General features: G+C 37.9%; 2 protein-coding genes across 2 annotated transcripts in view; one reads left to right on the forward strand and one right to left on the reverse strand.

The window, feature by feature from the left end:
* Positions 1-8,257, forward strand: part of LOC130915671 (spondin-1-like) — a 175,614-nt gene extending 167,357 nt beyond the window's left edge. Inside the window, exons 13-16 of the mRNA XM_057835646.1 lie at positions 1,481-1,648; positions 3,741-3,899; positions 6,227-6,478; positions 6,573-8,257. Coding sequence (XP_057691629.1) covers positions 1,481-1,648; positions 3,741-3,899; positions 6,227-6,478; positions 6,573-6,736 — 743 coding nt within the window. The 3' untranslated portion in view covers positions 6,737-8,257. The remainder of the gene's footprint in view (positions 1-1,480; positions 1,649-3,740; positions 3,900-6,226; positions 6,479-6,572) is intronic.
* A 7,943-nt stretch (positions 8,258-16,200) lies between these two features.
* On the reverse strand, positions 16,201-20,938 carry si:dkey-12e7.1 (uncharacterized protein LOC557553 homolog). The gene is made up of 3 exons (XM_057837940.1): positions 20,691-20,938; positions 19,578-20,190; positions 16,201-17,330 (listed from the first exon to the last, which is right to left on the reverse strand). Exons 2-3 carry the CDS (start codon positions 20,106-20,108, stop codon positions 16,743-16,745), a joined length of 1,119 nt encoding a protein of 372 aa, XP_057693923.1. The 5' UTR covers positions 20,109-20,190; positions 20,691-20,938; the 3' UTR covers positions 16,201-16,742.
* Between the last annotated feature and the right edge of the window lie 4,935 nt (positions 20,939-25,873).

A 25,873-nucleotide genomic window follows, 5' to 3' on the forward strand; every position in this document is an offset into this window, starting at 1 on the left:
GCGTTCCGAAGGCGCCTGGAGGCTGTTGTGACACTTAAGGGAGGACACATTGAAAAATAGAGTGTACTGTACATGTTCTTTACAATAATGTATAATTTGTGATTAAATTCTAATTCTAAGCTGAATAAACATGGCATTTAAGTTGTATTATGGCAGTGTAAACTTTTTTTTGGGTGACCCTGTAGTGAATGACCTACAGAGAGCTGGGACCACAGTAACAAAGGCTACTATCAGTAACACAATGCGCCGCCAGGGACTCAAATCCTGCACTGCCAGACGTGTCCCCCTGCTGAAGGAAGTACACGTCCAGGCCCGTCTGTGGTTCGCTAGAGACCATTTCGATGATCCAGTAGAGGACTGGGAGAATTTGTTATGGTCAGATGAAACCAAAATAGAACTTTTTGGTAGAAACACAGGTTCTCTTGTTTGGAGGAAAAAGAATACTGAATTGCACCATACCCACTCTAAAGCATAGGGGTGGAAACATCATGCTTTGGGGCTGTTTTTCTGCAAAGGGACCAGGAAGACTGATCTGTGTAAAGGAAAGAATGAATGGGGCCATGTATCGAGAGATTTTGAGTGAAAATCTCCTTCCAGCTCAAGGGCATTGAAGGTGAGACGTGGCTGGGTCTTTCAGCATGGCAATGATCCCAAACACGAGTGGCTTCGTAAGAAGCATTTCAAGGTCCTGGCGTGGCCTAGCCAGTCTCCAGGTCTGAACCCCATAGAAAATCTGCGGAGGGAGTTGAAAGTCCGTGTTGCCCAGCGACAGCCCCGAAACATCACTGCTCTAGAGGAGATCTGCATGGAGGAATGGGCCAAAATACCAGCAACAGTGTGTGAAAAGCTTGTGAAGAGTTACAGAAAACGTTTGGCCTTCGTTATCGCCAACAAAGGGTACATAACAAAGTATTGATATGAACTTTTGGTATTGACCAAGTACTTATTTTCCACCATGATTTGCAAATGAATTATTTAAAAATCAAACAATGTGATTTTCTGGGTTTTTTTTCCCCACATTCTGTCTCTCATGGTTGAGGTTTAACCATGTTGACAATTACAGGCCTCTCTAATATTTTCAAGTGGGAGAATTTGCACAATTAGATGTTGACTAAATACTTATTTGCCCCACTGTAACTGTATGCTATGGTCAGGGTACACCCTGAATTGGTTGCCACCTAATCACAGGGCACAGAGACAAAAAACCATTTACAACCACACTCATAAAGAGTGTGCAGTAATTTTAAATGTACAGTTGACCTCAGCAATTTGCAGGGACCGACTGCAAATAGTGAAAATCTTAAGTGTAGAAATGAATGTCCATTAAAAATATAAATTTTCTTCTCCTTCCACAAAGCATTTTCAGCAGGTTAATTTCCCAACAAGATTAAATATGCCTACAGGTGAATTTGCAGGGCCTTAACCACTGTAATAGCAAAGACACTTTTGCCATGACGTGTCTCTATTTCCCCCCCTATAGCAGCCAGCAGTTGCGTGGTGACAGAGTGGACTGGGTGGGATCCCTGCACTGTGTCCTGTGGGATGGGCATGAAAAGGCGTGAACGCATGGTTAAAATGCCTCCCATAGATGGATCAATGTGTAAAACGGAGGTGGCCGAAGTTGACAAGTGCATGATGCCAGAATGCCGTGAGTTATTTGTTTATTATCATATATTTATTTATTTTACTTTATCTATAATGGTGGTTCTCAAACTTGTTTTATGAAGTACCACATGAAAAAAGATAATTCACTTCCAAGCACTACTATATTAGTCAACATTCAAGGAATTTTTTTGATCATCGCAGAAGGAAGAAGCTTGTTTAAGATTTTTTTAAAGATAACAGAATTTAAAATGTTCTTTTGTTTCATAAAGAAAGGTCAATATTTCTAGGAAGTAGGCAAACTATTTGAGCAGCAATGTTTAAATGTCAGAAGTGTGTTTGTCAATTCAGCATGAGTACTTCAGATAGTGAGCCATCGCTCATGACCTCAGATATATCCACAAATTCCTAGGCGATAGCAATGGCAATGTTGTTTACATGCAAGTCGTCACTTTTATAGTCACATATACACTGATTTTGCTAGAACAAAAACGACATGAAAAGAATGCTGTGTATTTTGGCCTACTAATTTTTCTGTAAGTTAGTTTATCTTGCCATAGTTTCATTTGGTGTGGCTATCTGCTGCTCCCAGTCTGCTGTATTGTAGCTGTGATACAGTTGTGTAGCGTACAATCGTTTCACACACAAATGTTACTATGAAAAACATGAAGAAAAGAAGAAGGCAGTGTCAGTATGCAACAGCGTTCAGCTGTTGGCTGTACGAAGTGGACAATATTAGGAGCAGAGAAAGGCAATGAGCAAGGGGCCCGATCGAAGGCTCCGTCATCTTAATTTTTAAATTTTGACCCAAGTGTCTTGTTTCGGTCAAAAACCGCAAATTTATCAAAAGCATGGTTTGAGGTTAAGTTCTGAAAGTTGTGATATTACAGGAGGAAGGGGGTGATTATTTATATCAACATTAATAATAATTTTCCCAGAATAAAGACAAAATTATACATGTAAAATTAATAAACACATTCCGTATTGGTCCGGATATAAGACGGGTTTTTTTGCATTGAAATAAGACTGAAAAAGTGGGGGTCGTCTTATATTCGCGGTCTAGACATTATACCCATTCACCACGCTGGATGGCGCCAGATATCATTGAAGCGATGTTCTGTCATGAAAGATCTTAGCAACTCTCAAGTTTAATCAGTTTGCATTATTCTATTGCAATGTTGTTTCTTATTCAGATTTGTTTCAAGACTACAGTTAGTTAGACTTCACTTTGATGGTTAATGCAGTTATTGCAATTTCGTTGTTTTATCACAATAGATTGGTTTATTTACATTTAGAAAACCAGAATGTGATTGCACTTTAGTTTACATATTTAAATGTTCAGATATTAAGATTTGAATGAGGCAAAATAACATGCTTTTTCTCTCAAATATATTGTTATAATCATTTGTTTCGGATGTTGCACTATAATTATTTTCTGTATAAAAATTAATTTGGTGTTCAAAGTCTTTTTTCAAACTTGAGTCTTGAAAAAGAGGGGGTCGTCTTACAATCAGGGTCGTCTTATATTCGGGCTAATATGGTAATTAAATAATATTACATAAGGAAATAAAACAACAATATTAAAAAAAATATTTTTTTTTTTTTTTTTAAAACAAGATTTGGGGGGGGGGGGGGGGGGGGCAGAGTCTAAATTTTACTCCAAAAAATCTTAAATTCAAAGCTGCTAATTTGTTATTTTACATCAAATTACAAAGGCAAAATATAAGGGTAATGTATTTTTACAGGAAAAAATATATATGTATAAATGTTGGAAGCAAAAGCAAAACAAAAACAACAAAAAAAACAAAGGGACCACAATGATAACAATGGAAATATTTTTCACAGAATATTCACCTTAAGAAAATTCAGACAATATCAATGTGTTTTTGTAGATGTATATTCCTACAGATTTAATGCAAATGAATTGAATTGAAAAATTTAAATAAAATTAAACATAACTAGTCTGTACTTTGACAGTGGATCCCGTGTATCAATAGTGGTGCTTGTATCATACTTTGGGAATCACTTCTTTACAGTATATTATGAATTAAGTGCATTCAATTGAATTATGAACGACCTTGTAAGTGACATTATTTATAGTTCAAATTATTCGAATAGTTTATGCGGGATGTTTACAGATACCATCCCATGTATGCTGTCACCATGGTCTGACTGGAGTGAATGTAGCGTCACCTGTGGCCGTGGCTTACGGACCCGCCAGAGGATGCTTAAGTCGGATCCTGCAGAGTGCAGTGAGGAGTTAGAGCAGACAGAGAAGTGTATGCTACCAGAATGTCGTAAGTATCCCACTAACAGGAGCAATTTTTATGTACTGCAGTTAAATTTAGAAAGTGGACATTTTATTTTACCTTAAAAGTTTGAGACAAGTTTTTAAAATCAAATGATCATGGTCATGATAAAAATTGATTCAGCCACCTCACAAGCACTTCAAAATATTGTTTTCTATGGGATCTGCTTGCTTTTTTTTAAAGTGCTAAAGCAATTACTAATATTAAATATTTTACAAGAGGTTGGGGTGAATTTTAAGAACCCGTAAGGGCGAGATTTCTATCATTCTGTCCTGCTGCATACTGTCAAACCTTAGAGTTAAAAGAATTGTGTAATGTCTACATGGGTACATCGGTCATATTATAAGTACAAACAATTACATTTTATTTCACCTGCTAAACGGCAAAAAGTAGCTCAGTGGTTTGCAAAAAAATGTTGTTGTTTTTTTTTTTTTTTTTTTTAATGCAGTCTATTTTGACAAGTTTCTTCTGAAATTTCGCCTTTTCTATGCAAAAATACTCTACCTCAGCCATCCACACAAAGAATGAGCGTGCTCGTTCGATGCTGGTGTTTTGTTGGTTCGTTTTGCATGCTTCTCATACACCAGTTGGCTTTCCACGTGCAAAGGATCCAAATTGGGGCCACGCCATGCGTCATCAGAATATGTCGGTACGTCGATATGTAAATCATACTGGCGGCGCCGAGACCGGCTTCAATGCAAACTGTGCAATGCAATCTGCAGCTAACTTTTCCTCGCTGGGCACTATTATAAACTATCATAATAATCTTCGTTTTTGACCTCAAACTAAATTTCAGAAAATGTAGCTGTTTTTGTAAAGGAAAAAAAATCATTAATTCGTTTCTCCACCATGTTAACGTCTCCTCTTTCAACAGTTAACTTTTCCGTTCCAATAGCGCCTTATTCAACGTGACCTGGTAGCAAGCAATGTGTTTGGTGGTGAACATGATATTAAAAGAAAAAAAAAAACGTTTTCAACATGTATATTTAATCCTCAAAGTTAAATATGCTGTTGTTTCAATATCTTTTATTAATAGATGTTTAACAACAACCAAAAATCTTTTTCCCACACTAAAACCAGGGGGTACTGCAGAACCCTCAGCACCCCTCTTCCCGCGCCACTGTCTTGATTGGGGTCTGTATCACTTTCACTGGCACTAATTAACTTTGAGGAGGGTGGCAGGAATCGTATGGGTATGAGCTGGTCTTCATGGAGAACGCAGTCTTCGTTAAGTCAAAACACTACTGCTTTTGTCCACCGGCATTGCAAAAATCGACCAAAACTGAAAAGTTACAAAGTGTTGCTTTAAGTTGCAAAAATTATATTACAAATAACCATAATATTCGCACTATAAGGCGCACCTGATTATAAGCCGCCATCCACCAAATTTTAACACAAAAATGACATATGTTTATTAATATGCTACACTGGACTATGAGCCAAAACTGTCCTCACTGTATTGTGAGATATTTACACCAAAAGATATTAACCGGTAACACTTTATTTGACAGCGGCATAATACGACTGTCATAAGACCAAATGAACCACCATGAAGCATTGAACCAATTGGCTGCAAAACGTCATTGCTTCAAGAAGCTTCCTTTGGCCATTACTGCTCCTTTGGGGGAGACAATCAACCTCCGCTGCCACCTGCTGTCAGCACTGTTGTTCTCCGGCATGCCTCCTACCATGCATTACAACGCTACAGATGTAAATAACAATCAAAATTCATGTTCTGTGCTAATTATTTCTTCAGTTACTGTTCCAGTTGTTTCATTAATTGCTAGGTATGGTATTTGGGAAGACTTTATTTGACAGTGGCGCCATAAGATTATCATTAGATAATCATAATTATAACATGACACTGTCATGAGCATTAACGCATGCTTATAACAGATGTCATTTAGTGTTATCTGGCAAATTATCTACTTTTGAATGGATCTAAAAGATCCCAGCTGGACATAAATGGAGTTGGTGACATAATTTGCCGGATGACACTTAATGACATCTCTGTCATAAGCTTTTAGTAATGCCCATGATAGTGTCATGTCATAATTATGACGGTCTTATGACACCGCTGTCAAATAAAGTGTTGCCTATCAACCTAAATAAATCAACAAATAAACCGCACTGCACTACAAGCCGCAGGATTCAAAATGAAGGAAAAAAGTAGCGGCCTATAGTCCGAAAATTACGTAATATATAATATTGTTTTGGGGGGCAATCCGAGCCACACTTTCGCCTTGGACACATAGTCACCTAGGGACCTGACCAAATGAGTGTGATTATGCTTGTTTTTTCTGAATCTGTTCCAGCTATTGACTGCATGGTCTCAGAGTGGTCTGAATGGTCAGAGTGCAACAAGTCCTGTGGTAAAGGCCACACCATCCGAACTCGCATGGTGAAACTGGAACCGCAGTTCGGGGGCAGCGCGTGTCCTGAGACCATTCAGCGGAAGAAATGCAAAATTAGGAAGTGCCGATCAAAGCCAAAGGAGGAGAGAGCTGAAGGCAAGAGGAGAAGAAGAGGTAAACAGGGAAGTGATGCATTGTTACAGGAACAGTCAGGTATGTGAAGAAATTTTAATTACCCCCTCTTGCTTCAATGCACTACATGAGAGCAGTATACGAGAGATGAGACGATCTTGTCTTTGCTTCCAAGGTTGTGGAATGCAGCCATGGACCGGCTGGACAGACTGCACCAAATCATGTGGAGGGGGCATCCAGGAGCGTTTCATGTTGAAGAAGAAAAGGGCAAGAGGCACTCTGACGGGCAACTGCAAGGACCGCAAGGAAATACGTGCCTGTAATGTCAATCCCTGCTAGGGGGCGCCGTAGCGTTATACAGGGAAATACTAAGCTATGATAAACGTACCATGTGTTTTTTAAGGTGTATTTGATATATACTCTGTGTATATTGAAATTATGCATATATATATACAGTATATATGAAAGAATATTGTTTCTATGTTCACAGAGCGAGGGGGTTGTTTGGTTGGTCTTAGTGAGGTAAATAACGAGAAAAAGGTGACGTAAAGCCTGTGTGCACCCTTAGCTAACAGGACTGCCCCCTCCCCCCTACAATTAATACTTTACAGCACTCCTAATTATTAAAGTGTGCTAGCAGTGTAGCTTTCTTGTATTTTGAGTGCTTTGGCATTTGGGGCATGAAACAGCGTGAAGTATCAGAAACTTGGATTTGTCTGATTTAAAAGAAATTAGGCTTCAACTTGCTAGCAAAACTACCAGCTTTTATATGTAGCTGACACAGATTTAAATATTTCAATAAACTTGTGTGCACAATATGTACTTGACAACTCTTTATATGGTCCAGTTGCACAAAAAAAGGGTTGTTTGATGGGAATAATCCTTGCATTATTCTAAACATGTTTGTACATTTTCAAATAACAGCAAATTCCTCCATTGGCTTATATATCGCACATAGACTGTCCTGTGATCATAAAATTTTCCAAAGTGGCAAAAAAATCATTTAACTTTGCATTCTAAATTATATGAAATGATGAGGAGCTCATTGCCAAATTATTAAATCATCATCAAATTATCATCAGTAAATCATTTTATTCTTTTAAATGATCATTTATCATGAACTTTTGGTTCAATCACATTTAAGTCAAGAAATCATCAGCTAAAATTTAAAGCACAGTAAACCACATCAGACATGCTACACGTGAAGGCGTACTTCTTCATGAGAACACCAAGACTTCATGAAGACTAATAGTTTGGTTGTTTTTGTTACCTAACCATCATTTATGTGTAACAGATGTAATGATCAATAATTGTTACTTCTTACAGTCATTTAAAATGTGGTCTTTTATTGTAAACATTAGTATGTTTCATTGCTGTTATGTCATATCAGCCAGAGTAGCATTGAAACTGCAATATTTCTATTTGACTTTATTTTAGCATGTACAGTCCTTTTTTTCCAAAAGTGATAACAATCCATCTTATAACTTACTTTATCAGTCTGCGAAAAAAAAAAAAAAAACACACAATTCAAAGTATCATGTTATTTACATTGTTGTCTTGTCAAATTAATTGCAAAATGTGTTTTGGCCTTAATTAGGCTTAGGTTTGTAGTGTAATTTTTATTGATATGTGCTATTAACATCCAGTGTTATTTATCATGACCTCGGAACCTATGTTGTCACCTTTTTTCTGTATTGAAAAGTGTGTCTTTCAAATCTTGTATTACTACAGGCATTTTTTGTGGGGAAATTTGTCAAATATTACTCTTTTTGTTAGGTTTAAATCTTTTTTTTAATCTTATTTTGTGACTTCTTTTTGTAAGAAACCACATTTGCAATAAAAACAAATATTGGGACTGTATTTGGTGTTATTCTATATTCCTTTTTTCTTGTATTGGAACAATCAAATACTCCAGCAAATAGCAAACGATAGAAATACAATGACGCACAAATTTGGATATACGGTACATATTCAGTATTCCCACTTCCAATGGAGTACCGCAAGCAACATGTCACTTTTGCTCATTAATATTCATCATGTTAGCAATTGTGGCTAGGCGGGTCAACCTCCCGTTTGTCCCCAATAGTAAATGAATGGAAATAGTGTACGAACGAGATGTTTACTGAGCTAAACCTATCGATTCTGTCCAAAAATGTCCCTGGTGCCAAATTCACTGGTAAAGATGTGGAACAACACATAAATCAAAGAGATGTCTTGAGTGTCGAGGGCTGAAAAAAAACAGGAAAATGAGCCGACCTCATCCAGAGTTAGCTTTTTTATCGACATATCCTCTGGTTGTCTGATGTCTCTGACCGTTCATGTATAAGACCTAGATGCGAAATGATAGACTTGCCAGTGTTAGTAAACAGCCGCCATCTTAAAGCAGTAGACTTATCAGGAAGGCTCTGTTGTCGAGAACCTTCCTTGCGAACCTAAGTAACATTTTATCTAAAATACTCCTCAATCTGCAAAAATCTTGACTTGAATCTATCTTTAAATAATGAAGCAGTTTTAAAACTTTCACACGGCGAAAGTAGACAGAAGGGAACTAATGCAATAACGGGAGCAATTCTAACAACTTCAACGGTTGATTGGTTGAACATTAAATGACTTCCAAACATAGCAAAGGTTACTATATTTTTTGGGGGAAAAAAACATGAACGGTAACACCAGTTACTTTTCCAAATAACTAATAACTCTTCCATTCAGGTAACAGAGTTACTAACGCAATTACTTTTTGGGAGAAGTAATCTGTAATTGTCATTGATTAATTTTTAAAAGTAAGATTAACAACACTGCAGACCAGTACCAAAACAACAAATCCAGCAAGGTTGTGCTAGCTTTTTGTGCTTTGGTACAGGTCTAGCTGGTACATTTCTTTATAGAAGTTACTATTCTGTTACCTCAGTTAGGGCAGTCTGCGAGATGGTGGAGGGAGAATCCTCCGGTAAAACGAAAATTCAAAAATCACTTTATTGTACAATATACTAAAGTACATAGCCCTGTCTAGTTAAGACACTGTGTAACTTCAGCATTGCCCGAGGACTTTTGCCTAGTACACCAGACTCACCGCTGTTCCAGCTATTGAGTCTGGCCACCATTCACGTGGATACAATTTCCAGGGCGGAGCAAGCCACAGCAAAGAGACAGCGGAGTGGAACAAACAGCGACGGGCAGACGTGACGTTAGTAAAATGACGAGGGAAGGACGAGGGACTTGCGCGCGGAAGTAAACATACGAAGAGAGCGGAGTTTATTCAACATGGCTAGCGCGAGACAGACTGTTGTCAATGACTCGTGTCGATGTGTTTTTGGTAATTTAAAACTGATTTTACCGTGGATTGGAAAATATTCTCGGCTCTCCCGTTCACCATCTGTGTTGTTGTGGAGACGATTTTCGATGCGCAAGAGTGACGTTGCTCGTTAAGAACACGTCACGCAAATAAACGAATCTGATTTGTCGATTGATTTTGTACCTGCTCGAAAGGCCGTTAATGGGCTGGTTCCCAGACTATACTCTCAGTGTTTGAAAAATACAGGGAGAATTGTCTGGCAGAGCCAGACAACGAGGACTTTGTGATTGTAAAAGACATGTTGAGGTAGGCAAACACGCCATCACCTGCATTTTACTTCTGTAAAGACCCATAAAATAAATATTTTTAAAAAAGGACTCGTACAATTAAGCAAAGCGTAGGCTAAATGTTTTTTTTCTAATTTCATTCATGAATAATTTGTTATTTGATTATTATTGTTAATTTCTCAATAGTAAAAAGTTGGTGAAGTTAAGTGGCCATAGGTGTGTATGAATGGGGCATGGATAGGGTCGATAAACATCACCTTTAAATTTTTGGAATTTAGGATATCTGCCTATGGGTGTTTTAAAATATGTTTCTCTATTACAGTCCTTCTCAAATAGTGGGGCGGGCCCCGCCCCCAGGGGGGCGCAAAGCGATGCCAGGGCCATTTGACCTCGGGAGCATACTTATTACCAAACTAGAATAAAGTGTAATTGCACATTCACTTAGTGGGTGGCAGTGGCGCTCTCATTTTCAGAGTGTGCAGTATTTTTTTAACCAAACGAGCACACAGCAAACAGCAGGGGCTAATAAGAAGAGGTAAGATGAGAAAATATGACGAACCGTATGTAGCATTTGGCTTCACTTTTAATACAGTGGGAGACGAGGAAATACCAATATGTTTACTGTGTCTAAAAATGTTGACAGTGGACAGCATGAAACCAAATCAATAAAGACATCACTTAAAGACATTAGACCCCAATCACATTGATAAGCTGCTTGATTTTTTTTCCAGCGAAAACGTGCCAGATATTGCTAACAATGGTCCCGCTTTGTATTACATCAGTAAACCAGCGAGCACTGTTAGCGTCATATAGGGTGGCATACCAAGCTGCTCAGTGCAAAATAACCCAACATCATAGCAAAGGAGCTGATACCACCTGCAGACAAAATAAAAACTCCATGTTATACTTTATTGTTTGATCTATATTACTTTTTTATGTTAACAAGGGCAATGTTATGCAGAGGTGTACTTCTAATAATTTTATTAGACATATACATATATATATGGGGGAAAACACTCAGGTGACTTGAAGTTCCGCTCTGAGACCCCCAATTTGGCCAAATTTCAAAATTGTCTGATATGCACATGTGATACACCCTTGGAAAGCTTAAAATCTCAATTTTCTGGGGAAAGAAATTTTTTTAGCTGGGGGGCATTTTAAAAAACGTGAAACATGGGTGAAACATGGTAATACAAAAAGGGTCACGATGCAGAAATTGCAGACATAAAGGATTGGTCGAGATGTTCTTTTTCATACATTTATCCTTTCAAACTTTCTTTTTTCAAATTTTCTTTGTTTGGATCGATTTTCATCTAACATATCGGGGAAAATGCAACAGTAACAAAAAAAATGCAATTAAGCGATAGTTATGAGGTAGATATCCGTGACTTATTTACAGATGCCATTTTTTTCATTGTGACGCAATTTGTTTGGAAGTTTAAAATATGCGAGTGAATAACTTTTTAAATTCAGTTTTGTTTTGTTTTTTTACACGAAATATTAGACATTAATTAATCATTCTAAGCTAAAAATGACAGACATTTTGAATAATAAATATAATCACCTATCTTCTAATTATGGCTGGGTTGAAACAAAAGTGGTTGCGCGACGTCTGTAAATGGGGTTTTCCAGGGTAAAACGGACAAATTCCGAATAGTTCGGGAATTAATGTGCCATTAATCTGCTATGGCAGCATATAGACGTTTTGTTCTATTGGCTTAAAATACAGCAGTTTCTTTTAAAGAGGGGTGCAAGAGCAGAAACTGCTTTTTCAGTCTTGTCCGTGTATTCCGCCATGTATATTATAGCCTATTTACAGTCGCAGCAGAGCGTTGGGGGGATGTGAAATGTTTAAGGGGGGGGCTTGGCTGTCCGTGGATATTTCACACTGGACCTCAAACAGCTTATGTCCTGTTCTTCATCCGTCTTCCTCCAAACCCTTGGATCTTAATTCCCGAATGAACTGTACAGTTTTCTGATTGTCCATAAACAAGTAGGAAAACGCCAATATTTGCAGTTTTTTTGTTGTTTTGTTTTGTCTTTTTTTTTTTTACAAAGTGATTCTAAGCACACAAACATGTAGGAAGAGATTGAGAACCATTTTGACTGAGATCTAAAAAAAACAAACAAAAACATTTTTTTTCAATATCGAGTGTGTGTGTTAGTGTGTTTACATGGTCAAAAAATATAAAAATAAATCATAATTTAACAAAGTTGGAAATAAATATCAGCAGGCAATCCTTTATTTCAATGAATATTTGCAAATCTTTACATTTCCAAATAATCGCTTTAACAATACTGAAAGGAAATCACAATATCCCATCAGCTTGCATCATCGATTATATTGAAACAACAAAAAATTAGTGCACAGCATTTTGGATAAAATACACAAGGGGAAAACTGGGAATCATAAATTTGCTAGAACCATCAAGAATCGAGCACCAAAACACATTCCTCAAATCAGGTGAACACAAAAAAGGAGAATGGAGAAACATCAGTGGAAAGCAGAACAATAAAGAAGAATGGGTTCATCACTGCAAATTGGCAGCCTGCACACCAAAATAGATACCTTGATTCAAAGACTGTAAGGGAATTATTGTTTATTTCTCAAGAACTCAACTGTAGTTGGACCCATTATTTTTCATTTTTCTTAATCTTGTGGCCTTCAACACGGATTGTTTAGTTCATTGTATGTTTGCTTAGCAGTCTGATCAGTAAACTGATCTGAATGCAATATTGGGGGGAAAAAACTCTAAGAGTATATATTCTGTAGTATTTAAAAAAAAAAACACTTTAACACATGGAGCTCTTTCCTAATGATCACAATCCATTAGTTGAGAGAACATTATGACCTGTCAAAACTATTAAATAAGTGTAGAAATGGCTGAATGTTTGTTGGCTCGGCGGTCAACCATCTAATGTATGCAGATGATTGTGTGCTACTTAGCCCAAGCTCAGCAGGTCTACAGCAGCTACTCAATGTGTGTTCCGGGTATGGGGAGTTACACAACATTAAATACAATGAATCAAAGAGTGTCATTATGATTTTAAGAACCAAAGAGGACAAACGGTTGGTTTTCCCTAATTTTAAGTTGTCTGGTCAAGTTTTAAAGTCCTGTAGTCAGGTAAAATACCTTGGTCATCTGCTCACAGACACTCTGACTGACAACGAGGACATATTGCGACAGTGTCGCTCATTATATGTCCAAGCCAATGTTCTCTCTCGAAAATTTGGTCCATGCTCTGATGAGGTCAAGCTTGCCCTGTTCAAGGCTTATTGTACTCCCCTCTACACTGCGCATCTGTGGTCAAATTACACTAAGACAAGTTTTCAGAGACTGCAAGTGGCATACAATGATTCTTTGAGAATCTTGCTGAAAAGACCCAGATGGTGCAGTGCCTCTGAAATGTTTGTATCTGCTCGGGTGAATACTCTCCAGGCCCTTCTAAGGGTGCTAATGTTTAATTTTATTCAACGTTTAAAATGCTCTGAAAATGTGATTGTCTGGGGTCTGACAAACATTTTACATAGTTCTACTCGCTGCTTGTCACTGTTCTGGAAGCACTGGAATAGGTGCCTTTTAAAACTGGGCCAATAGATGGCCTAATTTTTGTATCACTGTAGTTTACCTTCTTTTATTATTATGTTGTTTTTAGTTTTGTATGGTTTGTTCCCTTGTATTGTGTGGTTGTGGCTTGGACCTTGAGTCTGTTAATAAATTTATCTATCTATCTATTATACGCATATCCGTAAATGTGGAAAAAGAACTTCAGGATCTGTTCACAGGCAAAAGAATGACAATAAGGGCCTCTGCTGAACAATGTGTGTAATTGCAAAAGGTTGTATTGACACACACACATAAAGTAATCTGCTTAAAATTTCGTAAATCATGTTAAGGATCCAATACATTTTTCACAAACTTCTCATCTACAATCCATAATCCCCAGAATTTGCAGATAACACGTCATTGACCACTCAATTTAGTTCAGCAACATAAAGCATCTATGTTGTACAAACAGAATTCCAGTAAAGTTGGGACGTTATACAAATTGTGAATCAAAACTGAATGCATGGATGTGGAAGTACCAAATTTCTATATTTCATTCAAATAGAACATAGATGAGGGATAAAAAGTTTAAACTGAGAAAATGTCTCATTTTAAGGGGAAAACATTTTGATTTCAAAATTCATGTTGTGAACAAAAAAGTTGGTACAGGTTGCAAAAACAGGCTGGAAAAGTCAATTCCCCAAAGAGGTCCATTAGGGACGTGACTGAGAATAAAAAGAACTTCTCAGAGTGGCAGGGTCTGTTGGAAGCCAAGATGGCCGGAGAATAAACACTTATTGGATGTGCAGAAAGATAGTTGAGCAATTTCATAAAATTGATTCCCAGTGAGAAATTGTTGAGTTTGAAGTTATCATCTTCTGCACAACAAATATGAATGCAACTGTTAAGACAGCGTTGCTAGATTGATTAGTTGGGCTGTTTTCAAACACAGGAGAGGGAGAGAAATCCATTGGGCGGGTTAAAAAAATTTGGGGTACTACAAAATTATGTTTTCTTTGGAAAGAACATTTTTGATTAGTTTACTGTACTTTACAGGTTACTTTACAGCATCAGTCACTGTAAACATTAACGTTAGCTGCTGTTGGCAGGAGGTTGCAAGCGGCGACGTCTTTAAAGAGCTTTTTTACGGGGAAAAGGCAACCTGCTGAGCGAGGAGTCTACAACCAAGTCCATTCTGCATAATATGTGGCTAAAACCTAACAAACGAGCTGACAAAAGTGAAAGCACTGAGAGCATCATACCTCGTGCGAACCGTATTGCTAAACCGAAGAAACCTTTCATGACTGGAGAAGACCTCGTTATGCCTACGACTAAGGATATTTGCTGTCAAGTTTTAGGAAAGGCCACTGTTAAAAAAAAGGCTGATTCAGCATATGGTGAGTTACATTTTCCCTGCACTTAATGTTTGCTTTTAGCCCCGTCGTGTCATTTTATATTTACTGTAATTTCCTGCCACTCATTGCCGGTCCATGAAAAAAAGGCCAATATCACACCGGTCCGTGGTGACAAAAAAGGTTGGGGACCACTGGGCTATAGTACAGTAGAATAATAACAGTACATCTTGATGTAGTTGTGCTGAGAAAGAAATATATACAATTTTTTTTTTTTTTTAATCAGACATTGTAAAGAGTTGCACACAATGTCACTCTTTGAGTATTCTTTAGAACGAATACTTTTTAACTTGTACTTGAGTAAATTTTTTGATGTCTTACTTTTACTTGAGTAATATTATTTAGAAGTAAATACTCTTACTTGAGTAGAATTTTGTGCTACTCAACTCACCTTTTCCATCAATGCAGAAAGGTATAGTCAGGTTCTAGAAAAATATACTGTATGCTCCAATCCAAAGATAATGCCAGACCACACACACCATCACATTACAACATCATGAAGATTGGCCTTGTCCCAACTTTTCTGACATTTGTTGACACCATGTAATTGAAAAAACAAAAATAATAATAATAATAATCAACATTTAATATGATGAATTTTTCCCAATTAAAATTAAACTGTAATCTATGTTTATTGAGACTGAAATATTAAAATTTGGCACTTCCACATCATTACATTCAGGTATTAATCACAATTTATAGTGCTCAATCTATTTTGTAATCTGGTGGTTAAAAACACAAAAGAAATCTTTTGGTTAATAATCAGTCCAGCATTGGAATGAACCTCGACTGAGCCGTGCAGCATTCCTGATAGGCTTGACTCAGAGTAACAAAAGCAGAATGTATTGCTCTTAAGGTTTAGTAAGCTGCTAGTTGGAATTTATAGAAGCTAGTAAACTGGAAAAACATGGTTCCGGAAAGCTTTCTGTAATTTCCACTGCTACAAAATATGCTCTTTTAAGATGCATAGATCACTTTGAACACTTTTTATTAATTCATACATGATCTTTTGCATATTTGCATTTATTTTTCATGTTTATGTACAGGACTCGCTATAATGTTTAGCAACACTGGTCAAGAAGTGTTCTTAAGATATTTCTAAACATCAGCTCTTTTAAAACAAAAATACAGTACAACAATGGAACTAAAAGAGCAAAATGCAACCTTTAATCCCAGTGCATTTATTTAGTGGGGGGGGGTCATAATAAAAAAAATCTGCTTACTCTCCCCCCCCTTCAAACCCAATATTTTTTTTTTTTTGGGGGGGGGGGGGGGGGGTTGAATTTATTATGAGTACCCATTATTATGGAGGCCGCTGTTCTATCCATTTTAATGAATTAATCGTTGTAACTGAAATATTTTACAAGTTTTACATTCTTAATACTGTTGTTTCTATTCTGTTTTGAAGTGTTGTCCTTCTGTCATTTTGTTTGAATTGACTGAAAATGAATATATACACTATCATTAAAAATTTTTGGGTCAAAGCGACCCCAAACCTTTGAACCGGAGTGTACATGATGAAAAATCCCATTTGATACAATACGATTCATAGGTTTGGGGTTGCTTTAACTCCAAATTTTGAACGGTAGTGTATGACGACTGATTACCCATTATGTTTAACTTGATGTTTTTTATGTTTAGGCTGTGCAAACAAAAAGCTGGAATAGTCAAGCTACATTACAACTGATGTGGAACGAACCAATGGTGGGTGTTTCCACATCAAGCGTCACTTCACTTATGTGATAGTACTTTTTGTCACTAAACGAAAACAATAATACAGCAATAAGAGAACATTCACAGAGTCGGTTACCACAGCCAGCTGTCTAAATGTTGGACACAATAACAGGACCCTTCTAAAATGGCTGATAGTTCCCCATAGCTCTTCTCTCTCCACGTAGGGAGGAGTCTCTCATTGTTAAGGGCCTGGAGTCTCGGCGTCCCTTCCCGAAGGACATGATACAAACATGGCCATCGACTCTGGATCCTCAACCTGGTGCGCCTGTCCAATGTGATACCACGCACAATTTTCTTGGCTCGGAGCTCACGCAGAGCAGGCAGCTTTAGGCACGAAAAAACCAGGCCTCTGCTGGGTGATACGTCCAAAAACTCCAAGGAAAGTGACTCCAGAGTGTAGGAAATACCGAGATTCCTCAGTGGCACCAGGATGTGTAAAGTAAGAGATTTTAGGTTAGGAAGGGATGTTGTTAGAGTCTGCAGTGTGGATGGAGTCACTCCTTTAAAGACCCAGAAGTACTTCAGTTCAAGGACTTTAAGCTGCTGGAATTGGGTGAGCAGAGACACAGACAAATCTGACCAGTCAAAGTGTAACCTCATCTTGGTGATACGAGGACAGCTCTGCGTGAGTTTGGTCATCAGCTGCTGGAAATTGCTCACCTGTCGAAACACATTAAATTAGTTTAAGAGAATGGGACAAAGTTACTAATAAACAGTCAGAGCCACAAATATTAAGACAAATCTTTTCTTTCCTGCTCTAAACATTGGGGAGGTGCCTGATTCGATCAGGTGATTGGAAGTCACGTCATTTCTAGAAGATCGAAATCAGGTGAAAATGATTGAGGTTTAAAAATATATTTATTCTTAACTTGAATTTTGAATTTATTGAATGCCATTAATGGCAGAAGTCCAATCCCAAGGTCTCTGCAGGGTTCAACAAGTCAAATTTAAGAGTTTTTAAGATAAACCATAATGAATAAAATTTAAGCCCCATTTCACATCGATCCCGGTAAAAACGTAAAAAAAATTGAAGGAAAACTGGATCCCTGGAATTACTTGTAAAGTACTGCAGGGTTTCCCCAACAAATTAAAGATTGTGGCGCACCGCCATACCAAAATAAAAGCTGCTACGCCTTGCAAATGAGATTTTTTTTTAAGACCGTTTCAAACAAGCAGCAAGCAGTCTAGTGTGAAGGATTTAGCAGCAACTCATTAATTGTCCTTTTTCGATCAGACTTTTCGCCGAAATTGAGCAGTGGACAGCAGTCTTAGGCGGAACGAAAGTTTGAATGAATTTGTGCCGAGAGGCCGGGCCCAAAATAGAGCCTTCCTCTATTTTCAGAGAGCCGTTGCGCTAACATCAACAACGTATCCAATAGCAGGGGGGCAGGCGTACTTATATCTGTGCTATCAGGCTGTTTTCGGAAAGTTTCACAAGCTCTGGGACACTCAAAAATTACTCTCATACCTTTCCTTTCTAAGCTAAATGTGCGTTTGTATGGAAATGTAGTTCACTAACAACAACAACAACAAAAAACTCTTTACACGGCTTTTATCATTTCCCCCTACTCTTTGAATTAGGAAAAGTCACTGTTTTCTTATGCAACAATAAAAAATAAACACATTGGTGCTTGGGACTATAATAAATGCGCTGGCCGCTTTTACTTCCTGACATCGTCTATGTCCGGCCACGTGGCTCCTCCCGTTCTGCAGTTGCCGTGGACCGCTCTTCATGCTAGTGTGAAAAGGCCTTTGAGATTTAAAGATACATTGTAATTTATAATTTGTATAATTTAACAACACGTCCAAATGAATATATATAGCTAATAATTTACATATTATTTGCCGGAACTCGTCGGGAATACCACGTCAAATACAAATTGTTCCTTTACACGCTCCATTTTGAATATCACATCGGTTCTCCTGTTGCAAGCTTGTGCCTGACTACGTTGGCGCGGAGTTAGAAATCAGGAGAAGAATGCACAGAAAGGTATTTCAAGTTAATGAATGTAATTCTGGTGTAAGCCTGTTAAAATAACCTGAATATTGACATTGACATAACGTTTTAAGTTTGGTATGGCATGTGTTTGATCCAAAGCGTCCAAGCATAGCATTTGTTTGTTGCTGATGTCGCTGGTTGTAATTTTAAATGAGTATTTTGAAGTATTTAAAAAGATAGTAGTAGTTCGTATTAGAGCCAAATAAAATGGAAAAGAAGGACTACGAGATATAAGTCGTACTATTGCTACGAGAACAAAAGTCGTATTATTACGTAGGGGAAATGTAGCTGTCATCAGCTACACATTTTACATTCATTTAATGTAGCTGAGAGCTATAACATTAGACTAGCTAATGAAATATTTCAAATGGTCTTTGTTATGGATCTTTTTGGGGCAAAAATGTGAAAAAAAAATTCTCATTTGTCACGATATGAAGCAATTTTGCCGTGGCACAACATCGTGAGGCTGTCCGACAATGATGCAGCCCGCCACCACAGCTTAAAAAAATCCTATGCGAAACACTGTACTGCATATGAATTTATTCCCATCTCTTTCACACTGTGATACAAAATGCTTAACATAACCACTATAACAACACTAGAACTTTTACTTTTGTGAACCAACATGTGAACTACAAACAGCGTTTACTGCTGGCATTTTATGACTGCCTTGTGCTTTTCAGATTTGCAATGCGATTCCGATGCCTTGATACAGAATATTCCAAGTTTTAAAATTTTCTTGCACAAATGGCAGTGTGCTTCATACGAGTTTCCCCTCACATGCTTCAACCATGCACTGAACTGTATGTTCTCAAGCTAGAAATCATTAAATATGCATTTACCCATGTATGTAACTACTGTAAATCGGTTTTGTTAAGTTTTCTCAATGTGAATAAATAGCATGTTACCTGGTCCATCTTAGTGATGCTGTCCTGGTGCGAACTGGAGCTGGAATGAACCCTGAGGTCCAGCGGTTCAAGAAGCGTAAACGTCCAGTTGAGGTCTAGCTGGCTGAGGTCCCTGCAGTGGACATTATCCAAAAGATGGCTTAGTAGGTCGCCCCACTTGTTGCAGCGATCACCCAAATCAAAGCTGGCTTTCAGGGTGAGAAGGCTGGCCCGGCGCGAGATTAGATGGTGAGTGTAGAGGTGAACCCAGGATTTCCATCTCTCAAACTCACGGTTGGACACAAGCAGTCCCTCTTGCCCCAAGTGGAAGACTCCTCGACGGGAATAATCAGCGACCCGCCAGAGCTTCCATGAACGAACAAGGCAACTCCAGCTCAAGCAAACGAGAGCACAACTACATTTATCCACCTCATTCAGGAAAGACAACACATGTAGCTGGCACTCCACTGGCAGGAAGTTGAAAGGAAAGTAGTCGTCCACAGCTTTCCGCCGGTTGCTTACAGGAACCAAGGGTCTTTTACGCGGTGACATATTTATAGTGGCCACTGGTGGATGTCAGAATCTCCACCGGGAGGTTTTGTGGTCAGGCTTTGCCATAAATCTTTCTCTTCATCTTAAGGATAGTTGAGCAAAGAGAAACATTAAGACAAATAATTTATTCAGCTGCTGAAAAAAGGTGACCATTAACAAAAGCGTTAAATCACATCAGGTATTCATCTTCTGGACTAATGCTTGTATACACATAAACACATATGTGGAACCCTAGAGGGTCGTCAGCATAATTGTTTATTCTTGGCGCAAAGACAGGATGAAGTAGTTAGCCGTGACTGCCTGGCTAACCATGGCTGTGTGTTGTTTTCAATAAGCCCATACATGAGTACGTGGTAGAATAATCAAATGGCATAACACGTAGCTTTCAACTACCATATTAACCCAACCAATATTAATAAACAAGTTTAAAGCTTGGGACTTGTTTACTGACCAAATGTTTATTACACAAGTGCTAATTACTGCAATCTTTATAAACCAACATGCAGCTTCTGTTGCAGACTACATACTTTTCTAACAATAATGTTAAAAGGTTATATTGTTAACAAACGACGTGTATTTTACCTTTTGTTCGAACAGGCTCTGCACCCTCGATCCCCCATTTTATAAAGCTAACATGCTAGTAGCTAAGGCAAAAAAAAAGAGGAAAAAAATGAGTTTCCGACGAAGGCTGTATTTTTACACGTCACATGAAAACTCAAACAGAGACAGTTTTAACTTAGTGGGTGGTGCAGCAGATCTAAAACTGAAGATAAGTTGGGTTTCTTTCTAATTTCCGCTTGAAGCTACTTGTGTCAGACAGCTGACTTCTGTTGTTTATGTGTGTGCTGAGGGCAGAGCTACCGTGACGTCATTAATAGCCGACAAGTTGTACTGTTCAAGTGATGCCCTAGAGGGCGCACGCCGCTCGTTATTGCATGTAAATTACAGTTTTTCTCAATTGTTTTAGTACGTTTCTCTGCTCAGACTTGAAAGTTCTAAAAACTAAATGTTCCCACCTCACAACATTGTATCACTAGTGCACATCAAAAAAGCAGGTTCCTATTTCTTTGAGCAAGTTGCAGATGTTCCATCCATGCAAATGATTTTGTACAATTCTTTGCTGTTTCCCACATTATCAGCTGCATCTGTCATGATGGTAAAAATGGATTATCATGGGTCTCTATTTATTAGTATAACCACCAGTGTTGTTTTTGGGAGCTCTTTTAATTTTCATCTCAGTCTTAGTCTTTTGGACGAAAATACTTATTAGTCTCAGTCATATTTTAGTCATTTCACTATGTATTTGTTTTCGTCTAGTTTTTGTTGACAAAAGCTCTGAGCCATTTTGTCTAGTTTTAGTCGAAGGTTACTCAAAATGTTTTTGTCCGTAAAATTCTAAGGTTTTGGTCCAAACATAAATAATTTAATAAATAAATCCAGGTTTCCAACCATTTCAAATGAACATTGATAGACAGGCACATATTGTAGCGATTACAAGGACAACGCCAACTTGATGATAATACACACTCAGCTGGAAAACAGTACGTTTTTATCAATTAATTATACCCACCTGCACGCCACAAACTATATGTAAAAAATGTTAACAGCGTTTAACAGGACACATTAACATAATGCTAACATGAAGGCTATGCTAATAATAACATAACATAACATTTAGTGTGGGATGATCAATAAATATTTGCCCTTCATGGCGAAATTAACATTGCATATTCTCTCTTGACAACATAAGACATCTTATCATGTGTTTCAAAACAAGCAAGCCTGGAGAGCAGAGGACACCAGAGAGTTAGGGGCTGGGAGGCGTGCGCAGCACGTCACACGAGTGACACAACCAGACACCGCTATAATGCAGGCTAATAACACATGCTAATAACAAGATGCGTTTTTAGCTCGTTATCGTCTCGTCAATGTCATGAAAAAAATTGTTCGTCGACAAATTATTTTCGTTATCGTCATCGTTAACAAAAACAACACTGCTCATCACCTAGTCCTTGGTTCATTGTAAAAGTCTTTACATGCAAAATGGATGAACATCTTGTCAGAATATGTCAATATATTTGTGCTTATTTCTAAGCATTTTCATTTTTTAGTTTCTAAATCTGTCTTGAATTGGTAACCATTGCTGCTGCCATCGCAGAAAATGGTGTGTTCACCCATATTCCCATCATGGGGCCTTACAACACAGAATATCTTGTCATTTTATTAGAGAACACTCTACTGGAATCTTATTCCTGAACAACAGGGATCTCATTCCTGAACTTGAGAGGGTTCAGATTGGGGGATAACCTGTCAAAATTTGTAATAGTTTGGGACAATGTGAGTTTCCGCCACTCCAACATAATCAGGGACTAGTTTGCAACCCACAACAGAATGGTAATGGAGTTCCTCCCACCATACTCTCCATTTATCAATCCCATTGAAGATTTATTTCTCCATATGGAGATGGCAAGTGTATGATCACCAGCCTCACACTCAGATGACTCTTCTGGATGCAATGAATGCAGCATGCAGTGACATCACAGCAGATGCCCGCAGAGGCTGGATAAGGCATTCAAGAAGATTCTTTCCAGAGGACATCCACTGTGACGTGGATAAAAATTTGTGGCCCAACAGAGAGGAATGTCGAGATGTTTAGAAAGAATGGGGGGGGGGGAATCTAGACAGCACCCGAAGATTTAGTTGTCTTATGCTCACATTTCTAATTTTGCTTTATGTTTTTTTTTTCTTTGTTATACTCAGTGCTGTCTTTTGCTTTCTGTATTGCAATGACATGGTCTGTCAAGACATTGTAATACAATACAAGTGTAAACTCAATCTTGTCCAGTCTCTTGCAATCAATCTCCCACACACAAATGTGTAACTTGCAATTTCATCAAAACTTACGTAAACCATCTTCATCATCAACGCCACAGTAACTGTTCAATTGAGAGTATGACTAAGCATTTCGACTATATTGTCTGTACACAATGAAACGATGACTTGTCATTCCTCACAGCACTGACATGTTCATTGACACAGAAGTTTAATTTTAAGCGATAGACTAAGAATTTCGCACAAAAAACTGGCTTTTGCAGGTAATCCATGTTTTTTTGCTACTTGTGTGACACGTTTTGAGAAATGCGCAAACTGTTTTGATAATTTCAAATCTGATCTGAGAAAAGTACTAAAGCAATTCAGAAAAAGTTAAAACAATGAAAGTGTCCTAGATTTAACTCTTTCAGGGACAATGGTCACGACAGTAGACATTTATTCAAAAGTTATCATTACCTAACTTATTCACTGCCAGCCCAGGTCACAGAGTATGTGCTAGTAAAAGAGGAAAATATATAATAAAAACACCTATTGATGGCAGTAGACATCCAAACCATTTCAAATGGGAGGTGCTGATAGGCTACCAGGGGTAGTGGTGTATATACAGGGTGCCCAAAAAATGTATACACCCTTTTGTAGCTGTTAACTTGTCATGTTCACACTTCAACTGCATTTTTATACTTCCAAGAGCATTTGAGAATGAATATTTGTTCTTCAAAATTTAGTCCGGCTGCCATAATTGATTCAAGGGGTTTAATCTACAAAGTAATCCATAGAGAATTTTGTTACCCGCAGTCTTGTTAATCTTCCTTTAAAAAGTGGTTAATTACAGTTACAAATTACATCTCCCCAAAAGTAATTCAGTTAGTAACTCATTGTAAGAGTAATTAGTTCATTGTAAGAGTAATTAGTTACTCAGCAAAGTAACTGACGTTACTTTTCATGTTCTACACGTTCTTGGACGGACGGACGGACGGACAGCTAGATAGATAGCTAGATAGACTCCCCCAAAAATGTATACACTTTAGCAGTTAGTAACCAAATTGTCTATGGATTTGTTTTGTAGATTAAACCCATTGAATCTATAATGGCGCAGCAAGATTTAACTTTGAAGAAAGAAAAGCTATTCTCAAATGCTACTGGAAGAATGAAAATGCAGCTGAGTGTGAACGTGCCGAGTTATTCGCTGCAAAAGAGTGTAACTTTTTTGGTTTGTATATATATATACAGGACTGTCTCAGGAAATTACAATATTGTGATAAAGTTCTTTACTCTCTGTAATGCAATTAAAAAAACAAAAATGTCATACATTCTGGATTCATTACACATCAACTGAACTATTTCAAGCCTTTTATTATTTGAATATCGCTGATTTTGGCTTACAGCTTAAGAAACCTAAAAAATCCTATATCAAAAAATTAGAATACTTCCTCAGACCAAGTAAAAAAATAATTTTATAACAGCAAAACTAAATCAAACATTTGAAAATGTCCATTGATGCACTCAGTACTTGGTTGGGAATCCTTTTGCACGGATTACTGCATCAATCCGGCGTGGCATGGAGGCAATCAGCCTGTGGCATTGCTGAGGTGTTATTGATGCCCAGGATGCTTCGATAGCGGCCTTCAGCTCATTTGCATTTGTAGGTCTGGTGTCTTTCATCTTCTTCTTAACTATACCCCACAAATTCTCGATGGGGTTCAGGTCAGGGGAATTAGCAGGCCAATCAAGGACAGTGATGCCATGGTCAGTGCACCAGTTACTGGTGGTTTTGGCACTGTGGGCAGGTGCCAGATCATGCTGGAAAATGAAATCCTCATCTCCATAGAGCTTTTCAGCAGATGGAAGCATGTAGTGCTCTAAAATCTCTTGGTACACAGTTGCATTTACTCTGGACTTGATGAAACACAGTGGACCAACACCAGCAGCTGACATGGCTCCCCAAACCATTGCTGACTGTGGGAACTTCACACTGGATTTCAAGCAACTTGGATTTTGCTCCTCTCCAGCCTTTCTCCAGACTCTGGCGCCTTGACTTCCAAATGAAATGCAAAACTTGCTTTCGTCTGAAAAGAGGACTTTGGACCACTCTGCAACTGTCCAGTGCTTCTTCTCCATAGCCCAAGTCAGATACTTCTTCCGTTGTCTTGAGTTCAGAAGTGGCTTGACCATGGGAATACGGCTATTGTAGCCCATTTCCCGGACACGTCTGTGAACTGTGGCTTTTGATACCTGGACTCCAGCTTCAGCCCACTGTCTTTGAAGCTCCCCCAAATTCTGGAAGCGGCTCTTCTTCACAATTTTGTTAAGGCTGCGGTCATCTCTCTTGGTTGTGCAGCGTTTCCAGCCACATTTTTCCCTTCCAACAGACTTTTTGTGGATATGCTTTGAAACTGCACTCTGTGAACAGCCTGCTCTTTGAGAAATTTCTTTTTGTGTCTTACCCTCCTGATGGAGGGTATCAATGATGGTCCTCTGGACAGCAGTCAGATCAGCTGTCTTCCCCATACTTGTGATTTAGTTTACTGAACCAAGCTGAGTGTTTTTAAGGCTCAGGAAACCCTCGCAGGTGTTTCGAGTTAATTAGATGATTCAGGTGATTAGTTGAATAGCCTACTTGTATACTTTTTCATGATATTCTAATATTTTGAGATAGGATTTTTGAGTTTTCTTAAGCTGTAAGCCAAATTCAGCAATATTAAAATAATAAAAGGCTTGAAATAGTTCAGTTGATGTGTAATGAATCCAGAATGTATGACATTTTTGTTTTTTTAACTGCATTACAGAAAGTAAAGAACTTTATCACAATATTCTAATTATCTGAGACAGTCCTGTATATATATATATATATATATATATATATATATATATATATATATATATATATATATATATATATATATATATATATATATATATATATATATATATAT

Source organism: Corythoichthys intestinalis, chromosome 5 (genome assembly GCF_030265065.1).
Source record: "Corythoichthys intestinalis isolate RoL2023-P3 chromosome 5, ASM3026506v1, whole genome shotgun sequence".
In the NCBI taxonomy this organism is placed as follows: domain Eukaryota; kingdom Metazoa; phylum Chordata; class Actinopteri; order Syngnathiformes; family Syngnathidae; genus Corythoichthys; species Corythoichthys intestinalis.